General features: G+C 42.2%; 1 protein-coding gene across 1 annotated transcript in view; it reads right to left on the bottom strand.

Moving 5' to 3' along the window:
* sptlc3 (serine palmitoyltransferase, long chain base subunit 3) overlaps positions 1–23,576 on the bottom strand; it is a 121,484-nt gene that overhangs the window by 89,804 nt on the left and 8,104 nt on the right. Inside the window, exon 2 of the mRNA XM_072581512.1 lies at positions 7,476–7,667. Coding sequence (XP_072437613.1) covers positions 7,476–7,667 — 192 coding nt within the window. The remainder of the gene's footprint in view (positions 1–7,475; positions 7,668–23,576) is intronic.

Here is a 23,576-nt window from a genome sequence, read left to right as displayed (position 1 = left end):
AACTCCAGATTACTACAACATACAGGTAAAAGAGCATATCACCACTGTAACTAGGTCTCCTGAAAGAAAAGGCAATAAATGGCATTGAGGATCATCAGATCACCCTTGATCTCACTGAATGGCAGAGCAAACTCACTGGGCTGAATGGTCTACTTCTGCTTTTAGTCTTATACCCTCATACCCTCATATTACTAAAATTCTGATGTTATGATGAAAGGTCATTGAGCTAAAAAGTTAATTCTGTTTCACTCTCGCCACTGTGCTGCACAATCTGAGTATTTCTAACATGTTCGGGGGTTGGATACTTTCAGACTGAATGGCTTGTTGAACCTGTATCTGTTCATTCAAAGTTAGAGTCTGTACTTTGGTGCCACTCTGACGCTATACATGGGGGTGGATAAGCAGTATTTAACTACAGGAGATATCAGATTAAAGGCTAATTACATACGCCAGTCTTGCATTCCTTGGAATATAAAATGATAAGGAGCAAATGTATGGGGTTTATCCACAACTTTTAAAAGAATTGATAGGATTAACAAAGAGTCACATTCTCTGCTGGTACAGGTTTTAAGGGAATATAATTTTAAAATCAGAGGCAGGCCCAAAAGGACATAAGTTAGGAAATACTTCAAGCAAAGAAACATGGATCTATCCTGTACAAAAATCAGTAGATGCCGACTCAATTAACATTTTCAAAACCAAGGTCAATACAATTTCACTGGATAAAGTTATAAAGGAAGATGCTACTAAAGCAGGTGGCTAGAGCTAAGAAATTGGTTACGCACTCTCTCACTGAATATTGCAACCAGTTACTGGGGTTGAATGGTCACCTCCTATTTCCATCACAGGTGACTCCGATGCTGTCCTCACCCAAAACTGACACCTGCCATGTTTCCTCTCCAGCGGAGGAATCTCGTATCACATCTCTTCCACCTCCATGCCCCTGCCAAGCAGACATCCTATTTACGAGACAATAGTACGTTCAAGACATCTCCAGACTTGACTGTCTGGGCAAACAAAAACAGTAATGAGGGTTTCAGCAGCAGATGCCATCTAGTTGTTCAAGAGCAAAAGATGCATTGGAACACCACCACCTGTAAATTCCCCTTTAAACCACTCATCATCCTGACTTGGGAAAACAGCAACATTCCTTTATTGTCATTGAGTAAAAATCCCAAAACCCCCTTCCAAGCAGCACTGTGTGTACGCTCACACCCCACAGCAATTCAAGGAGGCCACTTACCACCATCTCCCCCAGGAGCAATTAGGAATGGGCGAAAGATGCTGGCCGAACCAGCAATACCCATATGCTGTGAATGAATAAAAAAAGTTGAGGTGGGATGGAGTCAGGCAAAGTTACAGAGGGTGAGGTATGGGTTCTTTGGCTTCTCTGAAACGAAACTGCGAAATAAGAATAATATCTAGGTGTTCCTGGACAACTCACTGAGAAAAAACATTCATTTGGAGCCATTGCAATCCCAAAAGTTGCCTTTATGTAAACTTTTGAAGATTGGAGTGACCAAGACAACTGAGATGGGTTAGAGGGGTGTGGTCGAGGTAGTATGAATCTGAGAGGACAATGATGAGAATTGGATGAGGTGTAAAATAACAATCTGGAATCATAGAATGAATCTGCAGTGTGTCTACATATGCACGCAAGTCCGAATGCATATGTGGATTTGCCTACGTGCTCAAGTGTGCATACGACTGCCTCTTCCGCCTGCCCTCTTCACTGCCTTTAGCAACGTTTGAATCAAGCACAATGATACAGTTTGAAACCACAGTAATTAAAATCTCTCACACGCCTACTTTGCATCTCTACCTGTTCCTTCAGCAATGCAGTATTAGCGTGGGTTTATGGAATGCAGTCAAGAAATTCAACACTGCATGCCAAAAATAAGTTGGCACATAACATGCTTTCTAGAGATTTAACCAGCAGTCCATTTTACACAATACCGGATGTTGAAGAGAGGGTGCAAAGAGCCTTTCTTCCAGTTTTTAAAAAATTCTTTCGCCAGCATTGCGGGCAAGACCAGTACTTATCCTTGAACTGAGTGGCTGTCTAGGCCATTTGAGAGACCAGCCAAGAGTCAACTACTTTGCTGTGGCTCTTGAGTATTATGCAAGGAAGACAGATTTCCTTCCCTAAAGGACATCAGTGAACGAGGTGGAGTTTAAACAAGATTTTTTTTAAAAGAACGAAATTATATTTCTGAAACTAGCTTTCAATTCCAGATTTGTTAGCTTGACTAAAATTCCACCAGTTGGTACGATTTGAATCTTTGTCCAAAGTATTAGCCTTTACCTTTGGTTTGCTGGATAGTGATATTACCATTAAATCACCATCTCCACTTACATCTTTCAACATGAGAGTTTAATGCAATAGAGTGTTCAACAGAAGCAATGCTCAACACAATGCTAGAGGCAATTCAGCCCATCAGACCAGTGGTAGCTATTTGAAGGTGCTAGCCAAATAATTTCACTCACCATAGCCCCCAAAACCCCCTACGTGAATTTATCCAATTTGCTTTTGAAAGTCCTTACTGATTCAGTTTCCACTGCACTTTCAGGCAGTGCAGTCCAGACCATCATAATTGCATTTGAGTTTGAGACTTCTCCTTTCTGGGTCTTTTGGCAACTACCCTTAAATGCATTTCACACATATATATATATATATATATGGAAGACATACACAGAAATAAAACTATTAATATGGTCAGCAGCATTGTCCCGAGGAAAATAGCTTCTCTATAAACTTTCAGCCATCTGAAAGAGACAGGATATCTGGCCTGCATCAGGTGCCGGGGACTAGGGTGCAGCTGTCACAAACTGGAAAATCAACATTCCTGCCTTGCTCACAGATTTGCTCATCATAGCAAGATTGAAACAATGAGGAAAGTCTTATATCCAAGAAAGACACACTCTAAACACAACAGCCTTCCTGTGTTTCACTCTCCACCAATTTGAGGTCATCTGAAATTCTGTTGTCAGGATACTTAATTGCATTCGCCCAGTCTCCCAAGTTTGCTGACTTTCATTGTACTACTGCTTAATCAAATGTCAATGTTATAATTCTCATCCTTTCAAATCTCTCCACAGCCTTACCGATCACTACCTGCTTCCAACCTTGCAAACCTCATATCTGCACCCCTTTCAGGTTTCTCATATATGCTCAATTTTAATGTTCCATCACTGGCAGCTGTGCACGAATTCTCTCTTGATACCTCTTCACTGTGCATCCGCACCCCCTGCCCACACCCCCTCCCCCCCCCTCTCTTCCTCCTTTAAGGCCCTTGATCCTTAAAACCCCTGATCAAATTTCAGGTTATTGGCCCTGACATCTCACGAGACTCAGAATCAAACTCTGTTCGATAACACTGCTATGAAACACCTTGTTTCGCTGTTAACGCTGAAGGTGACATGTGAATGCAAGTTTTTGTTGAAGGACTCTGCAGCCACAATTGATGTCTTCATCCAAGCAGCAACCAGTTTTGTTCAGTGCAAGAAATCACTTCTGACGTTTGCCAGAAAATTTCTGATCTGAATATGTTGTCGGGGTCACCTTGAAGCACTCTTGGCGACAGTTTGGAATTGCTGAGTAAGGATCAGACAATTCCCCTGGTCCAACTGCCATTCTGCATTCTGAAATTGTTGGCTGCCCAGAATCTTTCTGTTATTAGAGAGAAGCCTGAAACTTTACCAAATGGACAATGTCAGGCAGTCTTACATTCCCTTGCACTGCGACACTTCAATTTAAAGCATTCACAAAAAGAATGCAGTCTCCTATAACAGTCACTCCATGGTAAATTACACCGAATTTATCTAGGAAAGGACAGTCCTTCCAGACTGAGGATGTCAGCAGCATTAATCATTCAACCGTACTCCTCTAGAACGGAGTAGTTTTCTAAATGATGGTTTGGCCACCTTTGGAGTAGTGCGTGCATTTCTGGTCTCCCTCCTATAGGAAGGATGCTGTGAAACTTGAAAGGATTCAGAAAAGATTTACAAGAATGTTGCCAGGGTTGGAGGATTTGACTTATAGGGAGAGACTGAATAGGCTGGGGTTGTTTTCCCTGGAGCATCAGAGGCTAAGGGGTGACCTTATAGAGGTTTATAAAATAATGAGGAGCATGGATAGCGAAAATAGACGAGGTCTTTTCCCTGGGATGGGAGAGTCCAGAACTAGAGGGCATAGGTTTACGGTGAGAGGGACAAAATTTAAAAGGGACCTAAGGGGCAACCTTTTCCACACAGAGGGTGGTGCGTGTATGGAATGAGCTGCCAGTGGTGGAGGCTGCTACAACAATTAAATTACAACGTTTAAAAGGCATCTGGATGGGTACAAGAAGAGGAAGTATTCAGAGGGATAAAGGCCCAAATGCTGGTCAGCATGGACAAGTTGGACAGAAGGGTCTGCTTCCACGCTGTACATCTCTATGACTCTATTTCAGAGGGTAGTTAAGGATCAACCACATCTCGGAGGATCTGGAGCCACATATAGCCAGATTAGATTAGGGTAGCAGATTTAATTCCCTCAAGGAAGTTAATGAACAAGATGGATTTTTACAACAATTGAAGATAGTTCTGTGGTGATCATCCCTGAAACTAGCTTTCAAGTCCAGGTATACGAACTGAATTTAAATTCTATCAGCTGCCATAGTAGGATTTGAACCGGGAGTCCCCAGAGCAGTAGTCTGGTCCTCTTAATGTCACATTCGCGCTCCCCCATATGAAAGGCTTTAATTACAGGAGACACAGCAGAGGAAACCTATGTGAGATAAAGGATGGAACCTAGAGTACAAAGTGTTGATTTGCACAAAGGAATCAATAAGTACACAAGTCACAGTTGTTTCCAAAAGCCAAACACCAATATAATGAGGTCCAACACTACCAATCTGCAATACCATGAACTGAGGAATAAATCTGAAAGACAAAAGACTTGCATTTATATACCACCTTTTATGACAAGATGTCTGATTACTGTTTTCATGTAGAAAATGCAGCAAGCTCCAAACAAACAGCAAAATGATATGATCAAAGAGTCTGCTTTTATGACGTTGAGTGAAGGATAAATATTGGCCTAAGCTTTGGGGTGAACTCCTATGCTCTTCTTCAAAATTAGCTTAATTGCATTTTTTCTGTCTAAGAGGGCAGACAGAGCCATGGTTTAATGTTTCATTCAGATGACAGCAACTCCGATATTGCATCATCCCTCTCAGTATGGAGTGCGAGCCTTGATTTTTGTGCTCAGATTCTGGAATGGGACATGAACCCACAATCATCTGACTGAAGAAGAGAGACATCTACCAAATGAGCCACAGGTGATGGATCTGGAGACTATTTGTGGCAGTGGAAGTACCATGCTACCTCTGGACCAAAAGCACCCAAGGTCTCAGCCCACTCGCTCCAAAGGTGTGTAACAACATTTAAATCAACCTATTCAGAAGTAAGTGAAAATAATTGAGAAAATTGTAGTTAAGACAATATCATTGACTACCCTATTTGACCAAACATATTGCCTTGCAAAATGTTTTCATGCTGCACATGTGAAATTACATTCTAACCACTGGTACTGGTGCGCCAGCTCTAACTTTCTCATAGGTTTGTTCCATCCATCTGAAGAGATCTTGACTAGACAGTAGTTTTGGAGAAATTTTAAACTCTTGTCAATACCACTTCTAAGTTGCCCTCCAAGCCACATCCTTCACCGTTATTGGTCCAAACTTCTGAAAACTCAACCCTAATAGCATTGTGTCGGTGTACCTGCACCCCCATGCATCACCAACATCTTCTCAAGAGCAATTAGGAATAGGCAATAACTGCTCACATGCCATGAACCAATAAATGGAAACATTCTATTCCAGGCCACACTCCAGATCCTCTCTAAAGGCATTTGATTGGACTCATTACATTACCAGATGGGTCATTCTCGCCTGGGGAGGCTGAAACAGTAAAGAAGCCACCGTCTCCCATCCCCATTATGGGGCGATAAACAGGCAACTTTAAAGTATGAGTGTGCAGTGCATGCAGACACACCTGGCTTCCCAGCAGCTTTGGTTTGGTGAAGAGGCTGTTATTAAGCTCAGGATCCAGTTACAATAACCACTGGCCATCTCATCTCACTGTCCTGATGATATTGCTGTCTTCCTTAATTCTCCAACCCTCTCCAGACAGGAGAATAGAAAACTAGACATAATCCAAATTGATCAAGATCTCAGATGTTATGTAATAATTGGGAGGAAGATGGAGATTAAGCCGATGGGTTGAGAGCTGTCAGATAATTCAAAAAGAGTGCAAGGCTTGAGCAGATTCCTTGAGTATAGAGGACCAATCTCTGTGTCTAAATATTAGCAAGCCATTCAGCACAGAAACAGACCTTTCAACCCAACTCATCCATGCCAACCAGGTTTCCTAAACTGAACTAGCCCCATTTGCCTGCATTTGGCCCATATACCTCTAAACCACTGCTATTCATTTACCTGTCCAAAATGTCTTTTAAATGTTATAATTTTACTAATCGCTACCACTTCCTCTGGCAGCTTGGTTCATACTTGAAGCACCATCTTTGCGAAAAAGTTGCTCCTCAGGCTTCTTAAATCTTTCCCCTTACCTTAAACCTATGCCCTCTAGTTTTGTGCTCCTCTACCTTTGCAAAAAGACCATAGCTATCCACCTTATCTATGCCCCTCATGATTTTGTAAACCTTTTGTAAACTTTTAAAAGGACACCTCTCAGCCTCCTCCGCTCCAGGGAAAAAAAAAAGTCCTAGCCCATCTATCCTCTCCTTATAACTCAAATACTGCAATCTCAGTAACATCCTTGTAAATCTTTTGCGCACCCTTTCCAGTTTAATAACATCCCCCTTATAACAGGGTGACCAGAATTAGACACAGTACTCCAAATGTGGCCTTACCAATGTCTTTCACAGCCCTAACATGATGTCCCAACTCATGAGAATAGATGAGTCAAACTAAGAGTTCAACTTATTATCTTAAATGTTCATTAATATCACTGCAGGCTGTGTGAAAACCACTGACAAAGTACATGCACAAAAAACCTTCCACAATCTCTAGTATAGAAACGCACATTTCCTTCTGGTTAAGGTTGTTCCTGGCTGAATATCCCCCCAAACACACTACCTGGGTTCATCACCAAAAAAAGTCCCTTGCTAAAGCCTAAATGAAGTGCAGCTCCTCCAGGCTTTGCCACATCAATCATTACTTTCAGCAAAAGACAGTTTAGAGGACAAGATAAATAACAAATGGAAGTTCAGAGAATGTAAACATAAGGCAACATTGCCAAGCACATTTAGAAATGTCTTCCAAATAAACCTGTTGGACTATAACCTGGTGTTGTGTGATTTTTAACTTTGTACACCCCAGTCCAACACCGGCATCTCCAAATCATTTAGAAATATGTTTGCCATTGCAGGACATGTTTAAGTTCAACTTGCCAGAAGAACATGATGATCATACCTTTTGTTCTTTCCTCTCCTGAGCTGCATGACATTTCTCAAGACCACAGGAGCGCAGAAGGTCTCTTAAATAGCCAAACAAAGTTACAATTCCATAGCCCATGTAAGTGAGGACAGGAACATACATTGGAGGTTGCTCAAAAGATTCCGAAAAAGTCTTCTTATAGTGTCCTGTCTTGGGCTTGCCATTTTGCTGTGGGGAAAGAACAGTTGTCACTGTTGGTTTAGAACTCCATGCATTTATTTACCGCATCATGAGGCATCAGCTATAGGGCTGTGACGACTAGCTTAAACATATAACAGTCTCCTCTCATTTCTGTCTGCTCAATGTTTTAGCTTACTGTAAAATCATGGTCAAAGTTACACACCTTTAAGAACACTAAATAATTCTTTTAATAGCACTGCAGAAGATGCAATAAAGATTTATTCAATAACATCAGAACTGAGAGGCTACACTGATCAGGAAAGATTGAACAGGGGCAGCAACTCAATTTTTATTTAAAAAGGACTAAGGGGGTAAAATTGAGGTCTTTAAGATTATGAAGATATTTGAGATGGTAAGGAGAGGCATGTTTCTGTTTGTTGAGGGAGATCACCCTTAGGAATGACTGTCACAAATAAATCTGGCTGAGAATTCAGGAAAGAATTTTTTTAACCAGAGAATGATGAGAATGTGGAACTGACTACCTCACAATGCGGTTGAGGCCAATAGCCTAGATACATTTAAAAAGAGAAGCTTGGTAAAGACAAGGGAGAAGTAGGAGATTATCTGTGTACAGTATAGACGGAGGGGAGGTTTGCGTGAAACAATACAGGTGTGGAGTACATGGGCTGAATGTCTTCTTTCCGTACTGTTATATTTTGTAGCACAGAAGGGAGTGAAGCATCCAGGTGTTTCTCATTTCTCTCCACATTTTTTTTAGTTTCCACAGATAATGTTAAATGGTTGTGTGCAATATTCTCCTAGACTTGTCTTTGCTGTGTCAATCTGGATCCAAACCAGTTAGACACAGAAACCAAGACTCCTGACTTCATGCATAGAGTTTATTGACCACACATTCTTAAAGGTCCCAGTTCCTTCTCTTCTCCCAGTGTTACAGATGCTCCCTATACACAGAGTGCTCAGACAATTAATAGACACCACCTGTTTCTTCTCAATCTTAAATCAAGACATTAACAAAATGAACAGTATGATTTACCAGATAGTAACATGCTGCTTCTGTACAAACTGCTTGGTGAGTATGAGAATCCAAGTAAAAATTATCAAAGGTGCAGAGTGGTAGTGTTCTTACCTCTGCTCTAAGGTCTAGGTTCAAGTCCCCTGCTTTGGATTTGTCATAATATGAGTGTAATAGTGATAATGTCACCAGACCAGCGATCATGGTCACAGGTTCACATCTCACAATAACTGCTGGTAGTATTTTGGAGGTATCGTGGCGCAATGGTGGTGCCCCTACACCTGGACCAAAAGTCTAGGTTCAAGTCCTACCAGCCCTGCAACTTCTCATAACATGTCCCAATGAAGATTCACATGGCAAAATTCCTTCCCTTTAGCTGATTTTTATTGAGTTCCTCTGGCTGGACAACTTTCCGAGACACAATCCTCTCTATTTTTAGTTGAGATATGAATTTTAATTCCTCCCCCATCACCCCTGGTCAATCTCTTTTTTTTTGAATACCTACCTCTTTGGCCAGGATTTTGGTTGGCTTTCCAAGTATGTCCTTATACGTTTCATCACCAAAAGTTTATTAAAGTTCCTGTGAAACAGCCCAGGACATTTTACACATTGGAATTGCTATACAAAAGTTGTTCCTGTCCCCTCTAACTCCATTTTGATTTAGCCACCTCCCTCTCTTCCTAACTTTCCCTCACTTTTGTTGTTGCTGTGCTGCCCCTTATAGGCGTTGAATATAACCTGATCATTTAGTTAGGGAGGATAAAAAATGTTCAGTGGTGTGTAAAAGCATCAGAGTGAAAAAAAGAAAGTTGTTGTCCTCATGAAATTAGTGTACTCAACACAAATCTAGGATCTTTGAGAGTTTATCTCCCAGGTCTGAGAGCTTCCAACTCTATTTCTAAATTTCATAACCCAACAATTATGCTTCCTAACAGAAATTGCTGGAAAAGCTCGCAGGTTTGTAGAGGGAAATCAGAGTTAAGTATTTATTCTCAAGAATGGTCACTGGATCAGAAATACTAACTTTCTGTTTCACATTTCTAACATCTGCTTTTTGGTTTTTATTTATTATTTGACTCACTGCCACACACTTCCAGGCATGGCCACCTCGATGAAGTTCTGCTCCTCTTTCCAACAGGACTTCCTTTCCAATCTTTCTTCTTGCGTACTGTCACTAATTTCGCTGTTGCTCGTGGTGTTTGACGAGGTATTTGCTAAAACTCAAATCCACAGCCACATCATATTCCTCCGTGACTGCCTCTGGACAGACTTCACCCCTTGTGGATTCCATCTCAAGTTTCATCCTTAGTGTTTTGAATCCACCCAGGATCATGGGTATCTCTGTGATGTTCAACGTTCCACAAGCAGCTGTTCTTGTTGCAACTGGAGATCCACACTCAATGCTACACACTGTCATATGCACACTCTCAACACCTCTCTCCAAAGCACTGCGTCACCCTGACTTAGAGCTGTACTGCTTCCTAGTTCCAGCTCATCCTCCGGCTAACAAGAAACATTTTATTTTCGATTCAGCTATCAAGGAACACAAGATGCAACAACTCATACCCACGGCCCTCTGGAACCTTTCTCCCCTCAGCTTCCGTCTGACACTAAACCCTCTCCCAAACTTATCTCCTGCCATGTATTTACTATCCTTCCTGATCTTCTGGTCTCCAATCTGCAAGATCAGTTCTGAGGAAAGTCACTGGGCCCAAAATGTTAGTGCTGATTTCTCTCCACAGATGTTGCCAGACTTGCTGAGCTTTTCAAGCAATTTCTGCTTGTTTCTGGTTTCTAGCATCTGCAGTTTTTTTTTAAGTTTTAATTATTTTTCCTAATTTTCAGTTCAGAGAATAATAATATAGCAGAGATGTGGCCATTCAGCTCATCGTATCAGTGCCTGCTGTACCATACTGCTCCCATTTGTTATAACTTGGAAGTTTTGATTTAACTGGACAGCTTTCATACCGTGGTGAGTTAGTGTGCTGTTCAGAATGTTTGATATTTATTTTTAGAAAACTGTTGAGTTCTCTGCTGTGGAACAAGTCAAAATCTGGTGCCAGTCTAAAAATAAATACCAACAGTGGAATACCACCCCTCTATCCACTCCTTATCACCCCCATCATGCCTTTGTTTCCCCAAGGCCCTTCAGGTGGTGCCTATTAATTGTCTGAGCACTTTTATATATAAAGAACACATGTAGCACTGTGGGAAGAGAGGAGATGCAACACTGTCCTATTCAAGGTCCTGATACTGTACAACCAGGTGAAACGGAGATTGATTCATACTTTTTAATTTCGTAATGTATTTACTGTTCATGGCACAGTCTAATGCTCTGGGCACATCAATTCTAACCCTATCATAGCAGCTGCAGGAATTTAAATTCAGTACAAAATACTGAATTAAACACTAGTCTCAGTGGTGGTAACTCTGAACATTGTTGGTGTTGTAAAATCCATCTAATTGAAAGCAGGAAATCTGCCATTCTTACTCAGTTGGCCCACGTGATTCCACAGCAATATGGTTCACTCTTTATTGCCCTCTGAAATAGCTGTGCAGCCCTTTCAATTCTAGAGATTTGAGCTGGCTGACAAATGCCAGCCTTGCCAGCAATGTCAAATTCCATAAAATCACAAAGAAATGATGGGTGATTGCTTTGCGAAACACCTTTGCTCAATCCGCAAACATGACCTTGAATATCTGTCACTTGTCATTTTAATTGTCCATCCCCACTCCCACCCTGCCTTCACCATCTTCTCCTTTCAACCCTGCATGGTTCTAATGAAGCTCAAGGGACATCACCTCACCTTTTGGTTGTGTGCATTACAACCTCCCAGCTAAACAGAGCTCAACAATTTGCTCCCACATTGTTCGAATGGTAGCTGATGGTGATGATGCTGTGGTTGCCATTCACACCTCTAGTCCCTTTTCTATTTTTACTTGTCCCATGACCATCTCCTTTAGCCTTGTCCAATCAATCCTTTTGTCATTTAATCTCTCCATATTTCCGGATCTTCCTCTTTGACTTTGTCCACTCCTCTTTATATTTTAATTGCTATAAGCCTGCCCCACCCTCAATTTACCCTAATTCTGATGAAAGATCATTGACCTGAAATACTACCCTGTTTCTTTCTACATATGCTGCCAGATTTGCTGGGTTTCTCCAACATTTTGTTTTTCTTTCAGATTTCCAGTATCTCTTTTCAGAAAAGCATAATCACCATGGAGGAGCAGTAAGCTGATAGAAAGGCTTTGGACAATTTTATCACAGCATTAAGAATGAATTAATAATTGAATGAATAAGGTAATTGTTAGAAAAGTTGAAAAGCTCAATCCAATTCAATCTTCTGGAAACAGTCAAATGAAAATGCCCATTTGCATTCTGAAAGCACACTGCTTCTGACTGAGCCCCATTTTATTGATCTCAATACATACACAAAAAAAGAAAAGATCTGTATTTATATATTGCTTTTCACACCCATGAGAAGTCTTTAAGAACTTGACAGCCAATAAAAGCATTTTTTAGTGTAGCCACTGTTGCATGGCAACAAAAGTTGCATTCAAATTGATGTTTGTGGGAGCTTGCTGTGCACACTGTGACAATGACCAAATAATCCATTTTCTTTTTGAGTGATGTTGATTGAGGGATAAACATTGGCCATGTCACTGGGAAGAACTCTCCGACATTCCCTTTGAGTGGTGACACAGGATCTTTTGCATCCATGTGAAAGGGTATACAGGGCCTCAGTTTATTACCTCAAAGAGCTAGAGTCTCCAGCAGGACTGGAGCTAACTTACAATGTGGGAAGACATTTCCGCAGCCAATTCTGTGTCAGGAGACAATATGGTTTCAGTTTTGGAAGATAGAAACCCTATGGATAGCTGGAGACTTCCCAATGTCTCAGTCTCTTAAACACTGATAAATGACATTCTAAACAATCATTTGTATTGATATACCACTACTGATAAAACAAAATATCAAGGCTTTTCACAGGAGTGTAATAACATACCTTACCATGTAAACAGCTATGAAGACAAAAGATCAAAGTAGTTGAGGTTTAAGAAACACTCTAAAGGATGCGGGTCAGGGAGGAATTCCAGAGTATAGGGCCCAGACAGCTGAAGGGCACGGTTACGGAACGATTAAAATCAGGGGTGCACAAGAGGCTAGAAGTAGAGGAACACAAAGTTCTTGGACAGTTGTGGGCTGGTGACTACACGGAGATGGGGGAAGCATGGTCAGGATAGCATAGAGAGATATGAAAACAAGAATGCAAACTTTAAAACATGATGCAGTGCCATACCGGATGTTGGTCAGCTAGTGTCAGGGTGGTTAGGTGAAAGGGATTTGGGATAAGATAGGGAACTGATTCAGAGAGAACAGTTAAAATTGACTGTACATAGACACTGAGTCACTTTAAACATTCTCTATCAAAAGACACCATGTTCAATGCTGATTTTTAAAAAAAATTTATGTTAAAATTTACTAACATAAAATTTACTAAATATTATTAACAAAACGTTCATTACTGTCCTCACCGACACTAAACTACAATGACATTGAATGAAAGAGAAAATAACCTCTTGAGAAATCTTGTTTTGAACAAACGTGATCAAGACAAAACAATTTCAGCAGCAGGTTATTTTTGTTGCGTCCTCCAGTAGATTCAGGAGCGGCCCTGGAATATTTAATTTGACACAGTAAAGGAGATGGGGGTTTGGGGTCCCTGGGGGAGAAATATTGATAGCCCACTTCGAACTTAAGAGACTCAACACACCCATCCAAGACAAAGTGGTCTAGTTGACTGACATCCCATCCATCATCTTTCACACTCACTTCTTCTACCACCGATGTAGAGTGGCATCGTTGTGTAACATTGCCAACTTACGTGGCAGCAATTCAAGGCCCTTAAATTCCAAACCTGCTACTTCTCCCACCTAGAAGGAGCACAGCAAGTGCATGGGAACATCACCTGCAACCTCTCCTCCAAGCCACCAGCCACCATCCTAACTTCGAAATATATTGTTGTTCCTCCACATCGCTGGATCAAAAATCCTTAAATTCTATTCCTAACAACAAAACGTAATCCTACGTCAAGTAGACAACATGCACAACAGAAATAATGCATGATAGAGTGAGAAGATCCACAGCATTTTGCTTTCAAAGGGGCTCTAGTTGCACAGTAGTAGCATTCTTATTTCTGAACCAGGAGGTTCAATTCCCACCTGCATCAGAGGTACATAATATCATCTCTGAACAGAGTGATTAGAAAATGCCTGAGAATAGAAAAGCTTACCATACAGACAAATCATATTAATCATGAAATATCTCTTTTCTCTGTGCCTGTTTGAGGATCTATAGCAAGGTAGACAAAATTGACTCAAGAGGCACACAGAATTGCAACAGAACAAGCCATTCAGCTGATCGTGTCTGCACCAGCACTTACTTCTCATAACCCAGCATATTCTTCCTTTTCAAATAATCATGTAATTGACTTGCAAAGCCTTGACTGAGAATGTGGTAGAGGCAAGTTCAGTCAGCACCAGATTTTAACCATACACCGCTTTGATACACAAAAGGTGAGAGAGATGCAAGGGTGAACAGAAGGAAACAGAGGCTGGAGAAATCATAAGGCAGAACAAAGATATGGCAGAGGAACTGAAGAAGTAGATTGCATCAATCTTTTTGGTGGAAGGTACAAGTAGCATACTAGAACTTCATGTGAGGCAGTGGTGCATGTAGTGCCCATAACGAAGGAGAAAGTGCTGGGAAGCTGAAAGGTCAGAAGGTGGATAAATCACCCAGACTGGATGGACTACACCTCGGGGTTCTCAAGGAGATAGCTGAGGACGATTGTGGAGGCATTGGTGGTGATCTTTCAGGAATGATTCAAGTCAGGAAGGGTCCTGGAGGACTGGCAAATATCTAATGTAACATCCCTGTTTAAGAAGGGACAGAGACAGCCTGACCTTAGTCATTGGGAAAATGTTAAGAGTCTATTATTAAGGATGAGATTACGGTATACTTCAAAGTGCATGGTAAAATAGGACTGTGTCAACATACTTCGTCAAGAGGAGATCGTGCCTGACAAATATGCTGGAATTCTTTGAGAAGGTAACAAACAAATTAGACTAGGGATAGCTAGTGGACAGGATTTATTTGGATTTTCAGAAGGCCTTTGACATGATATCACACAGGAAGGCTGTTAAATAAGATGAGCCTATGTTTTAAGGGCAAGATACTAGCATTTATGGAGGACTGGCTAATCATCAGGAGGTGGAGAGAAGGGATGAAGGGGTCCTTCTCAGGATGGCAGCCAGTGATTAATGGAGTACCGCAAGGGTCAGCTTTGGGACCACAACTATTCACATTACACAGTAATGACCTGGATGAATGAATGAGAGTATTATTGTTAAGTTTGCAGGTGACACAAAGATAAGTGGAAGGACAGGTTGTGTTGGAGAACTTTGACAGGCTAGCAGAGTGGGCAAAGAAGTGATAGATGGAATACAATGTGGGAAAGTGAGAAGTTATGCACTTTGGTAGGAAGAATAGAGACAGAGACTATTTTCTAAATTGGGAAAGGCTTCAGAAAGCTGGAGAAAGGGACTTGGGCTTGTTGGTTCGGGATTCTCTTAGCATGCAGGTTCAGCTGGCAGTTAGGAAGGTAAATGCAATATTAACATTCATTTTGAGAGGGCTAGAATACAAAAGCAGAGGGTGGGGTGCTAGAAAAGCACAGCTGCTCAGGCAGTATCCGAGGAGCAAGAGAATCGACATTTCAGGCATAAGCCTTTTATCAGGAAAGGCTTATACCCGAAACGTCGAATCCCTTGCTCCTCGGATGCTTCTTGACACGCTGTGCTTTTCCAGCACCATACTCTTGGCTCTGATCTCCAGCATCTGTAGTCTTCACTTTCTCCTAGAAGAGCAGAGATACAAGTGCTGAGGCTGTATAAGGGTTACGTCAGACTGCATTTGGAAGACTGTAAACGGTTTTAGGCCCTGTATCTAAGGGAGGATTGTGCTGGCATTGGAGGGGGTCTAGAGGAGGTTAACACGAATGATCCCAGGAATGAAGGGCTTGGCATACAAGGAGCAGCTGATGACTTCAGATCTGTACTCGATGGAGTTTTTCAAGGATTGTTTTGGTGAGGGGGGTTCTACTTGAAACTAATAGAATACTGAGAGGCCTGGATAGAGTGGGCATGAAGAAAATGTTTCCACTAGTAGGAAAAATTCTGACCCGAAGGCAAAGACTCAGTGAAGGGACAACCCTTGAGCACTGAGATGAGGAGGAATTTCTTCATCTAGAGGGTGGTGAATCTGTGGAGCCCACTGTTACGGAAAAATATGGAGGTCAAGTAGTTGAATGTGTTTAAGACAGAGATAGAGTGGCTCTTGGTTAGTAAGAATATTAAAGCTTATGGACAGAAAGCAGGACAATGGGGTCGACAAACACACCAGCTGTAAGAAAATGACAGAGACAAAAAGAACTGCAGATGCTGGAATCCAAGGCAGACAAGGAGGCGGCTGGAAGAACACAGCAAGCCAGGCAGCATTTGGTGGTGGAAAGTCAACACTGACTTCTCTATCTCAGTAATAAAATAACAGAGCAGACTCTGCACCTACTGCTTATGGTTTTATGGTGAAGTCCAATCGAATGCTGAACTTCTTAACAATTGGGTTCAACCTATAATTGATATGTTCTACCAGCTCGAGTGTGAAAATTTCAGAAGACAAATGTACTGAAGTAAAAACAAAGATATTTACACAGCCACAGATTGCTTTCACATCCTTCCCAAATTGCTGTGTCCAGTTTTGGGATTCAGTCACGGCCTTCCTCTGCATTCCTCAATTCTGGCCTCTTGAGCATCTCTAACATCTTACCTCATTCTCTAAACCTCTGTCTCTCCGTTTCTCTACCTCCTTGAAGATACTCCTGAAGATCTCCAACCAAGCTTTTGACCATCTGTCCTATAACCCCTTATGTAGTTTGGTGCTACACTATTTGATAAGGCTCCTGTGAAATGTCTCGAGTTGTTTTACTGCATTAAAAGTGCTACATCAGTGGTACAGAGACAGAATGTTTCCCTTCTTGAAGAACATGCGCTCACAAAAATTATTTTTGAAAAAAAAAATCATCAGAAACCGGTGAAGTAATTACTCACTTGCTATTCGCATAATAATGTAGCACACATGAAGGCCAGTCAGTCCATTGCGCCTGTGCTGACTACTCCTACTGTATGATCTTCTGCTCATTATTGGCCAATACTTCATCCTGGAGGAGAAAGTGAGGACTGCAGATGCTGGAGATCAGAGCTGAAAATGTGTTGCTGGATGCTGCCTGACCTGCTGCGCTTTTCCAGCATCACATTTTCAGCTCCAATACTTCATCCTGACCAGTTTGTTCAGCAAGTTTTAGTCAGTGGTGGTATTCTGTTGAAGAACTTTCTCAGTTTGGAGGGACTGTCTTACAAGCAAAGATATGTAGGTTGGGACTCTATTCATTGGAGTTGTGAAGAATGCAAGGAAATCTCATTGAAACATATTGGATTCTAAAGAGGACTGAAAGGGTAAACAGTGAAAGGATGTTTCCATTGTTGGGAAAGTCTCGGAATAGGGCATGGCGTCAGAATAAAGGGCCATCAATTTAAGACGAGATAAGGAAGAAATTCTTTGGAAGGTTGAGCATTTGGAACTCTGTCACAGAAAGCTGTGGGCAGAGTCCTTGTGTATATTTGAGGTTGAGATTCTTGATAAGTAGGAGAAATCAAATATTATAGTGAAAAGGCAGGAAAGTGGACATGGTGAATGTTGGCTCAGCTAGTATCCTATTGAATGGTGGAGCAGGCAAGGGGCCAAATGGCTATTACTGTTCCTATTTCTTATGGTCTAATGAGACAAGTCTCAAAGTCTACCTTGGCTGGAATAGAAAACAAACGTGCGCTTGACATTATTATGAAGCGCACATTTAGCCATATGGTCAATTGAGCTAACCAGCAACAACCCTTCTCCAGTGCAACTATCATTTCCCTCATAGCTATGTAATTTATTCCCCTTTGAATATTTATCCAAATCCTTTTAAGACCTACTGCTGGTTATGTTTCCACTGCACTTTCAGGCAGTGCATCCCCGACCTCAATAACTCACTAAGGACAATTTTTACATCCGGTCTTTGACAATCCTCATAAATGTGCCTCTGGTCACCAAACCTCCGGTTGTTGCAAACTGATTCTCATTATTTATTCAAAATATCTCTGAATTCTGCAAACCTCTAGCAAATCTTCTCTCAAGTCTCTCTCTGCACAAAGGGGAGCATCCCTATGGGAATTCATAATGTCACAAATAAGATGTTAAAATGAGGCTGTCAGCCTTCCCAGGCTAATGCAAAACATCCAACAGCAGTATTTTGAAGAGAGGTTGTTATCCCAGCTGGTCTTGGTCAATATCTATTCTTCAACCAATGCCACAAGAACAGAATATCACAGTCTTAATGGTCATTATCACACTGCTGCTTGTGAGAGCTTGCTGTGTGCAAATATGCTGCTAAAACTGCAATTTTCCATCCGTAAGTACTTGATTGACTATGAAGCATCCTGTAGCCTGGCTGGTGGTGCTACAGAAATGCAAGCATTTTAGTTTGTTACTATACCAGGCACTATATTTCAGAAATAATTCATTTGGGATCAAATCACAGAAGGTTTACAGCCCAGAAAGTAGCCACTCAGTCCCTTAGGCTGCATTGCCAATCTGCTTTAAGTTTCATTCTAGCTGGCACTCTGAGGCCTCAGCATAGCCCATTGAACAGTGCACTTAGCACTTCATTAAAGAGATAGGGAGTCAGCCAGCATCCAGATTTATATCCCTTGAACCTTGAAGTATTTCCTCTGAGGAATGATGACTGCACTCCTATATAGTCTACTATAAGGCATAGAGTTCGCTGCTCTTAATTGGTCGAAGAATAGTTTGCCGAGATTTGTACTTAATAGGATTGCTGTTGCATAAGCATTTCCTGATTCTCCTGTCCAATTGGGTTGTTCCCAACAGCACCACCTACAAACATGCAAAGAAGGTACAGAAGACTATTTTACTGGTCCCTCCCTGAACAATCAATGTTGAAAATGCAGGAAATGACAGAATGACAAGAAATTTTATGATGAGTCCCTACACAAGATACCAAAGGGCACTTGTTTAGCTAGATTTAGATTACTTAGTGTGGAAACAGGCCCTTCAGCCCAACAAATCCACATCGACCCGCTGAAGCGCACCCACCCAGACCCATTCCCCTACATTTACCCCTGCACCTAACACTACGTGCAATTTAGCATGGCCAATTAACCTAACCTGCACATTTTTGGACTGTGGGAGGAAACCGGAGCACCCCGGAGGAAACCCACGCAGACACGGGGAGAATATGCAAACTCCACACAGTCAGTCGCCTGTGGCGGGAATTGAACCCGGGTCTCTGGCACTGTGAGGCAGTGCTAACCACTGTGCCACCCATTTACTGTTTAAATTAAATACAAGCAGAGATGGTACCCTGGTGATGTTGTTGGACTCGTAATCCAGAGGTCTGAACTAACCCTCAGAGTTCAAATCTCACCATGGCAGCCAGAGGAATTTAAATTTAAAATTCTGGAATATATAGCCAATCTCAAAGATTTCAAGAAGATGTTCATAAAACCCATCGGATTCACTACTGTACAGTAGGGAAGTAAACATGCTCTCCAGTCATTCCTGTAATTATTTTATTCTGCTGACCTCCAAGATCTGTGCACAATTGCTTACACAACTAGTATGTTGCCATGCTGATCGGTGGGCAGAACTTCCCAGCAGCGGTGCAGCTTAGAGAGAATGTTGTTCCTGATCCAGCCTGACTTACATGTGACTCCGCAGCCACAGAATTGCAGTTCTGCACTGTACTTAGCAAGGCATTCAGGAGAAAGCAAAGACTGCAGATGTTGGAGCTCAGAGTCGAGTGTGTAGTGCTGGAAAAGCACAGGTCAGGCAGTGTCTGAGGAGCAGGAGAATCGACATTTCAGGCATAAACTCTTCATCAGGAATGAGACTTGTGGGTTGGGGCTGAGAGATAAATGGGGGGGGAGGGGAGTGGGGTTCAGGTGCAAGCAGCTGGAAAAACTATAGGTGGTGGATGAAAGTGAGAGAGAAGGAGATAGATTGGGTGGGGGGGGTGGGAGGGTGGTGATGGATGGGTCCAGAGGGTGGTGCTGGTTTGGAGGCTTGGGACTGGGATAATGTGGCGTGTGCGTGTGGGGGGGGGGAAATAAGGAAGCTGTCGAAATTCACATTTATCCCATGTGGTTGCAGGATCCTAAGGCGGAATACGAGGTGCTCCTCCTCCAGGCGTCGGGTGGTAACGGTTTGGTGGTGGAGGCGGCCCAGGACCTGCACACCCTTGACGGAGTGGGAGGGGGAGTTGAAGTGTTCAGACATGGGGTGGTGGGTGCGTGTGTTTCAGAGATGTTCTCTAAAATGATCCGCAAGGTGTCCTGTCTCCCTGATATGGAAGAGACCACACCGGGTGCAATGGATGCAGTAGATGACACTGGGAGAGGTACAGGTAAATTTCTGATCCCTTGGGGCCTTGGATAGAGGTGAGGGGAGTGGTGTGGGCACAGATTTTGCACTTCCTGCAGTGGCAGGGAAAGGTGCCAGGAGTGGGGTGAGGGCTGGTGGGGGGTATCGACCTGCCAAGGGATTTGCAGATGGAATGGTCTTTTTGGAATGTTGATAGGGGTGGGGAATAAAGTATATCTGTAGTGGTGGGGTCCGTTTGGAGGTGGCGGAGGTTGGTGGGGTAGAAGGTGAGAACTGGAGGGGGGTCTCTGTCCTTGTTGCATTGGGAGGGGTGGGGTTCAAGGGCGGTAGTGTGTGAAGTGGAGGAGATGCACTGGAGTGCATTGTCAACCATGTGGGAAGGCATTCAGTTCAAGGCGTTCTTGGAGGTATACAATAAAGGCAGACCTTGCCACTAATACCCACATTGCACACAAGAATAAAGAGAAAAAAAACTCTGCCAGTTTGACATCAGCTATTTTGAGACTTGAAAACTCCTTATATGTCAAACCAATAGTATTATGGCACTGAAAATATTTCATTCCCTTTTCATAAGTCCACCTGTTTTCTACAAACAGATCAGTTCTACATCTCCAGGTGCTCAAAGCTTGAACCCTGCAAGAGTACCTTATGCCCTCACTACACCTCTTCATTTCCTCATTCTTTCACTTAATAATCAACTGAACAGTCATCGGGGGACCCACTGTAGATCACACATGTTTGTCATGGGAAGGTGTCTTAGAGTCAGATGTACAGCTTGAAACAGACCCTTCCATGCCAACCAGATATCCCAATCCAATCTAGTCCCACCTGCCAGCACCCGGCCCATATCCCTCCAAACCCTGCCTATTCATATACCCATCCAAATGCCTTCTAACTGTACCAGCCTTCATCACATCTTCTGGCAGGTCATTCCATACACGTACCACCCTCTGCATGAAAAAGTTGCCCTTAGGTCTCTTTTATATCTTTCCCCTCTCACCCTAAACCTATGCCCTCTAGTTCTGGACTCCCCGACCCCAGGGAAAAGACTTTGTCTATTTACCCTATCCATGCCAACGTAGTTTTGTAAACCTCTATAAGGTCACCCCTCCGACGCTCCAGGGAAAACAGCCCCAGCCTGTTCAGCCTCTTCCTATAGCTCAAATCCTCCAATCCTCCTTCATTACATCATTGTAGGAAACCATTTGGCCCATCAAGTGCAGGTCAGTTCACTATTGCAATCCACTCAGTATCCCCAGAGCCCTGCAAATTTAGCTTGTGCCCATCCAATCTTCTTTTGAAACCATAGTTGTTCTTAGTTTCCACCAACCTTGTGGACAGAGTTCCAGGTCATTACCACTCAACGTTCGTCCTCACATTCCCAATAGCTCTTGTTCAAAATCATAAATCCATGTCCCCTAGTTCTTGATGATCAGCTAATGGGAATGGCTTTCCTATGTCTAATTTATCTAACCTTGTCATAATTCTATCAAAAAATTTACCACCAGCCTCATTTGCACAATACTGTAAAACTCAACGTAGCTCAGAGGCAACATTTTCCTGGAAGGCTCAGAGATTCAAGTGGACAGAGCAACAAAGAGATCCAGGAATACCTTAATATATAAGCATCACAGATTGATCAAGCTTTAACAAAAATCTAGAGGTATAATGTCAGAGTTACAGACCTTTGGCTAGGCCACAAGGATCCCTCGTGCACCCTGTCCATTCTGCAGCCAGGGCTGCGAAGCACTGGAGAAAGTACAGAACAGATTTGCAAGGATGTTGAGAAAATCAAGAGGATACAACTATTGGGAAAAGGTAAATCGAGCTCAGGCTCTGTTCCCAGGCAAAAAGACCTAAGAGATGATATGACAGAAGTCTTGGATATTATGAAGAGATTCAATGGAGAGAATGAGGAGAATCTATAAATGGAGAAATGAGTTTCAAAGAGAACAATGATTCTGGATATTGGATAGAAACTGACAAGAACATCCCAGAAAGAATTCCTCAGCTCTTCCACAAATGAAGAATAATTGTTTCTTTTGTCAACAGAATGAGAAAGACACCAGTGATTTCATTCTTCATCCGTGATTTTAAATTATATTTTAAATGTATAATGTGTGTGTGCGGTTATGTCGGTGCAGTGCTCCACCAGTACTGCATTGATGCAGAAGCCATCTTTCAAATGAGATGTTAAATGAAGGCTCAAACACCCTGTTTGGGTGGATATAAAAAATTGCAAGGTACTACCATGGGGAGAATGATAATGTCACTGGGCTATTAATTCAGGGGCTAAGATTATTGATAAGAGGGAACATGGGTTTACAGCAGCTGGAGTCCAAATACAATTGAAATATACAAATCTGAAATATAAAATTAATCTCAGAAATGGCTTCCACACCATTGATTACTGTAAAAATGTTTATTAATCTCCCTTCAGGAGAGGAGATCTGACACCCTTACCCAGTTTGCCCTCCAAGTGACTCCAGACCAACAATGACCTGGTTGACTTTTACTGCAGTCTGAAACGGTCAAGCAAGCAATTGCAGTTCAAGGGCAATTAAGGATAGGCAACAAAAGGTGGCCTTGCTAATGACACCCACATCCCCTGGAAAACTACAACTATTATAAAAGAACAGCAGTGGGGTTCTCCTCTGTGTTCTGGACAATAATTAACCCTCAATCACACAACACACAAGCAGATTATTTGGTCATTATCACAAAGCTGTTTGTGGAAGCTTGCTCTGTCCAAATTTGCTACTGCATTTCCCCATATTGTGATAGTGTTTAAAAAGCACTTCATTGACAGAGAAGCACTTTGACATGCTGAAAATATAAAAAGTGTGATATAAATGCAAATCTTTTTAAAATTTATCGCTCTTATGCCACGTGGCTTAAATAACTCACAAAGCAGTAAGCATTTTGTGCAGACATCAGCACAAAGTGAACTCAAGTTCAAGAGTTCTGATTGTATATGCTGTAACCATATAGCTCATAGTCCTTCTACTTTCACTTCTGTTTGCATAAGGCTTTCATATTTCTTCGAAGTACAGATAAAGATATTTTCTAAACAACCTGTTCAAAGAAGCTATGATACACCTCTGGAGCAAGCGAGACCTGAACCCATTTATCCTGGTTCAAGGATAAATGTAAAGTCACTAACTCCAGAGGGGAGACACAACTGGTGGGGGTGGGGGGGGAAAAGAGTGGAGGATTTACCTGGGGGTCACCACATCTCAGGCAATGGGAGAGATTGAGAAGACTCTTTAATGATAATTTCAACAGTGTGAGAATTGAATCTGCACTACTGGCATCACTGCATCACAAACCAGTTGTTCAGCCAATTGAGCTATCTGAGTCA

This window comes from Chiloscyllium punctatum, chromosome 11 (genome assembly GCF_047496795.1).
Source record: "Chiloscyllium punctatum isolate Juve2018m chromosome 11, sChiPun1.3, whole genome shotgun sequence".
NCBI lineage: Eukaryota > Metazoa > Chordata > Chondrichthyes > Orectolobiformes > Hemiscylliidae > Chiloscyllium > Chiloscyllium punctatum.
Note: the sequence above shows the minus strand (reverse complement) of the source record. Positions and strands in the feature narration are given on the sequence as shown.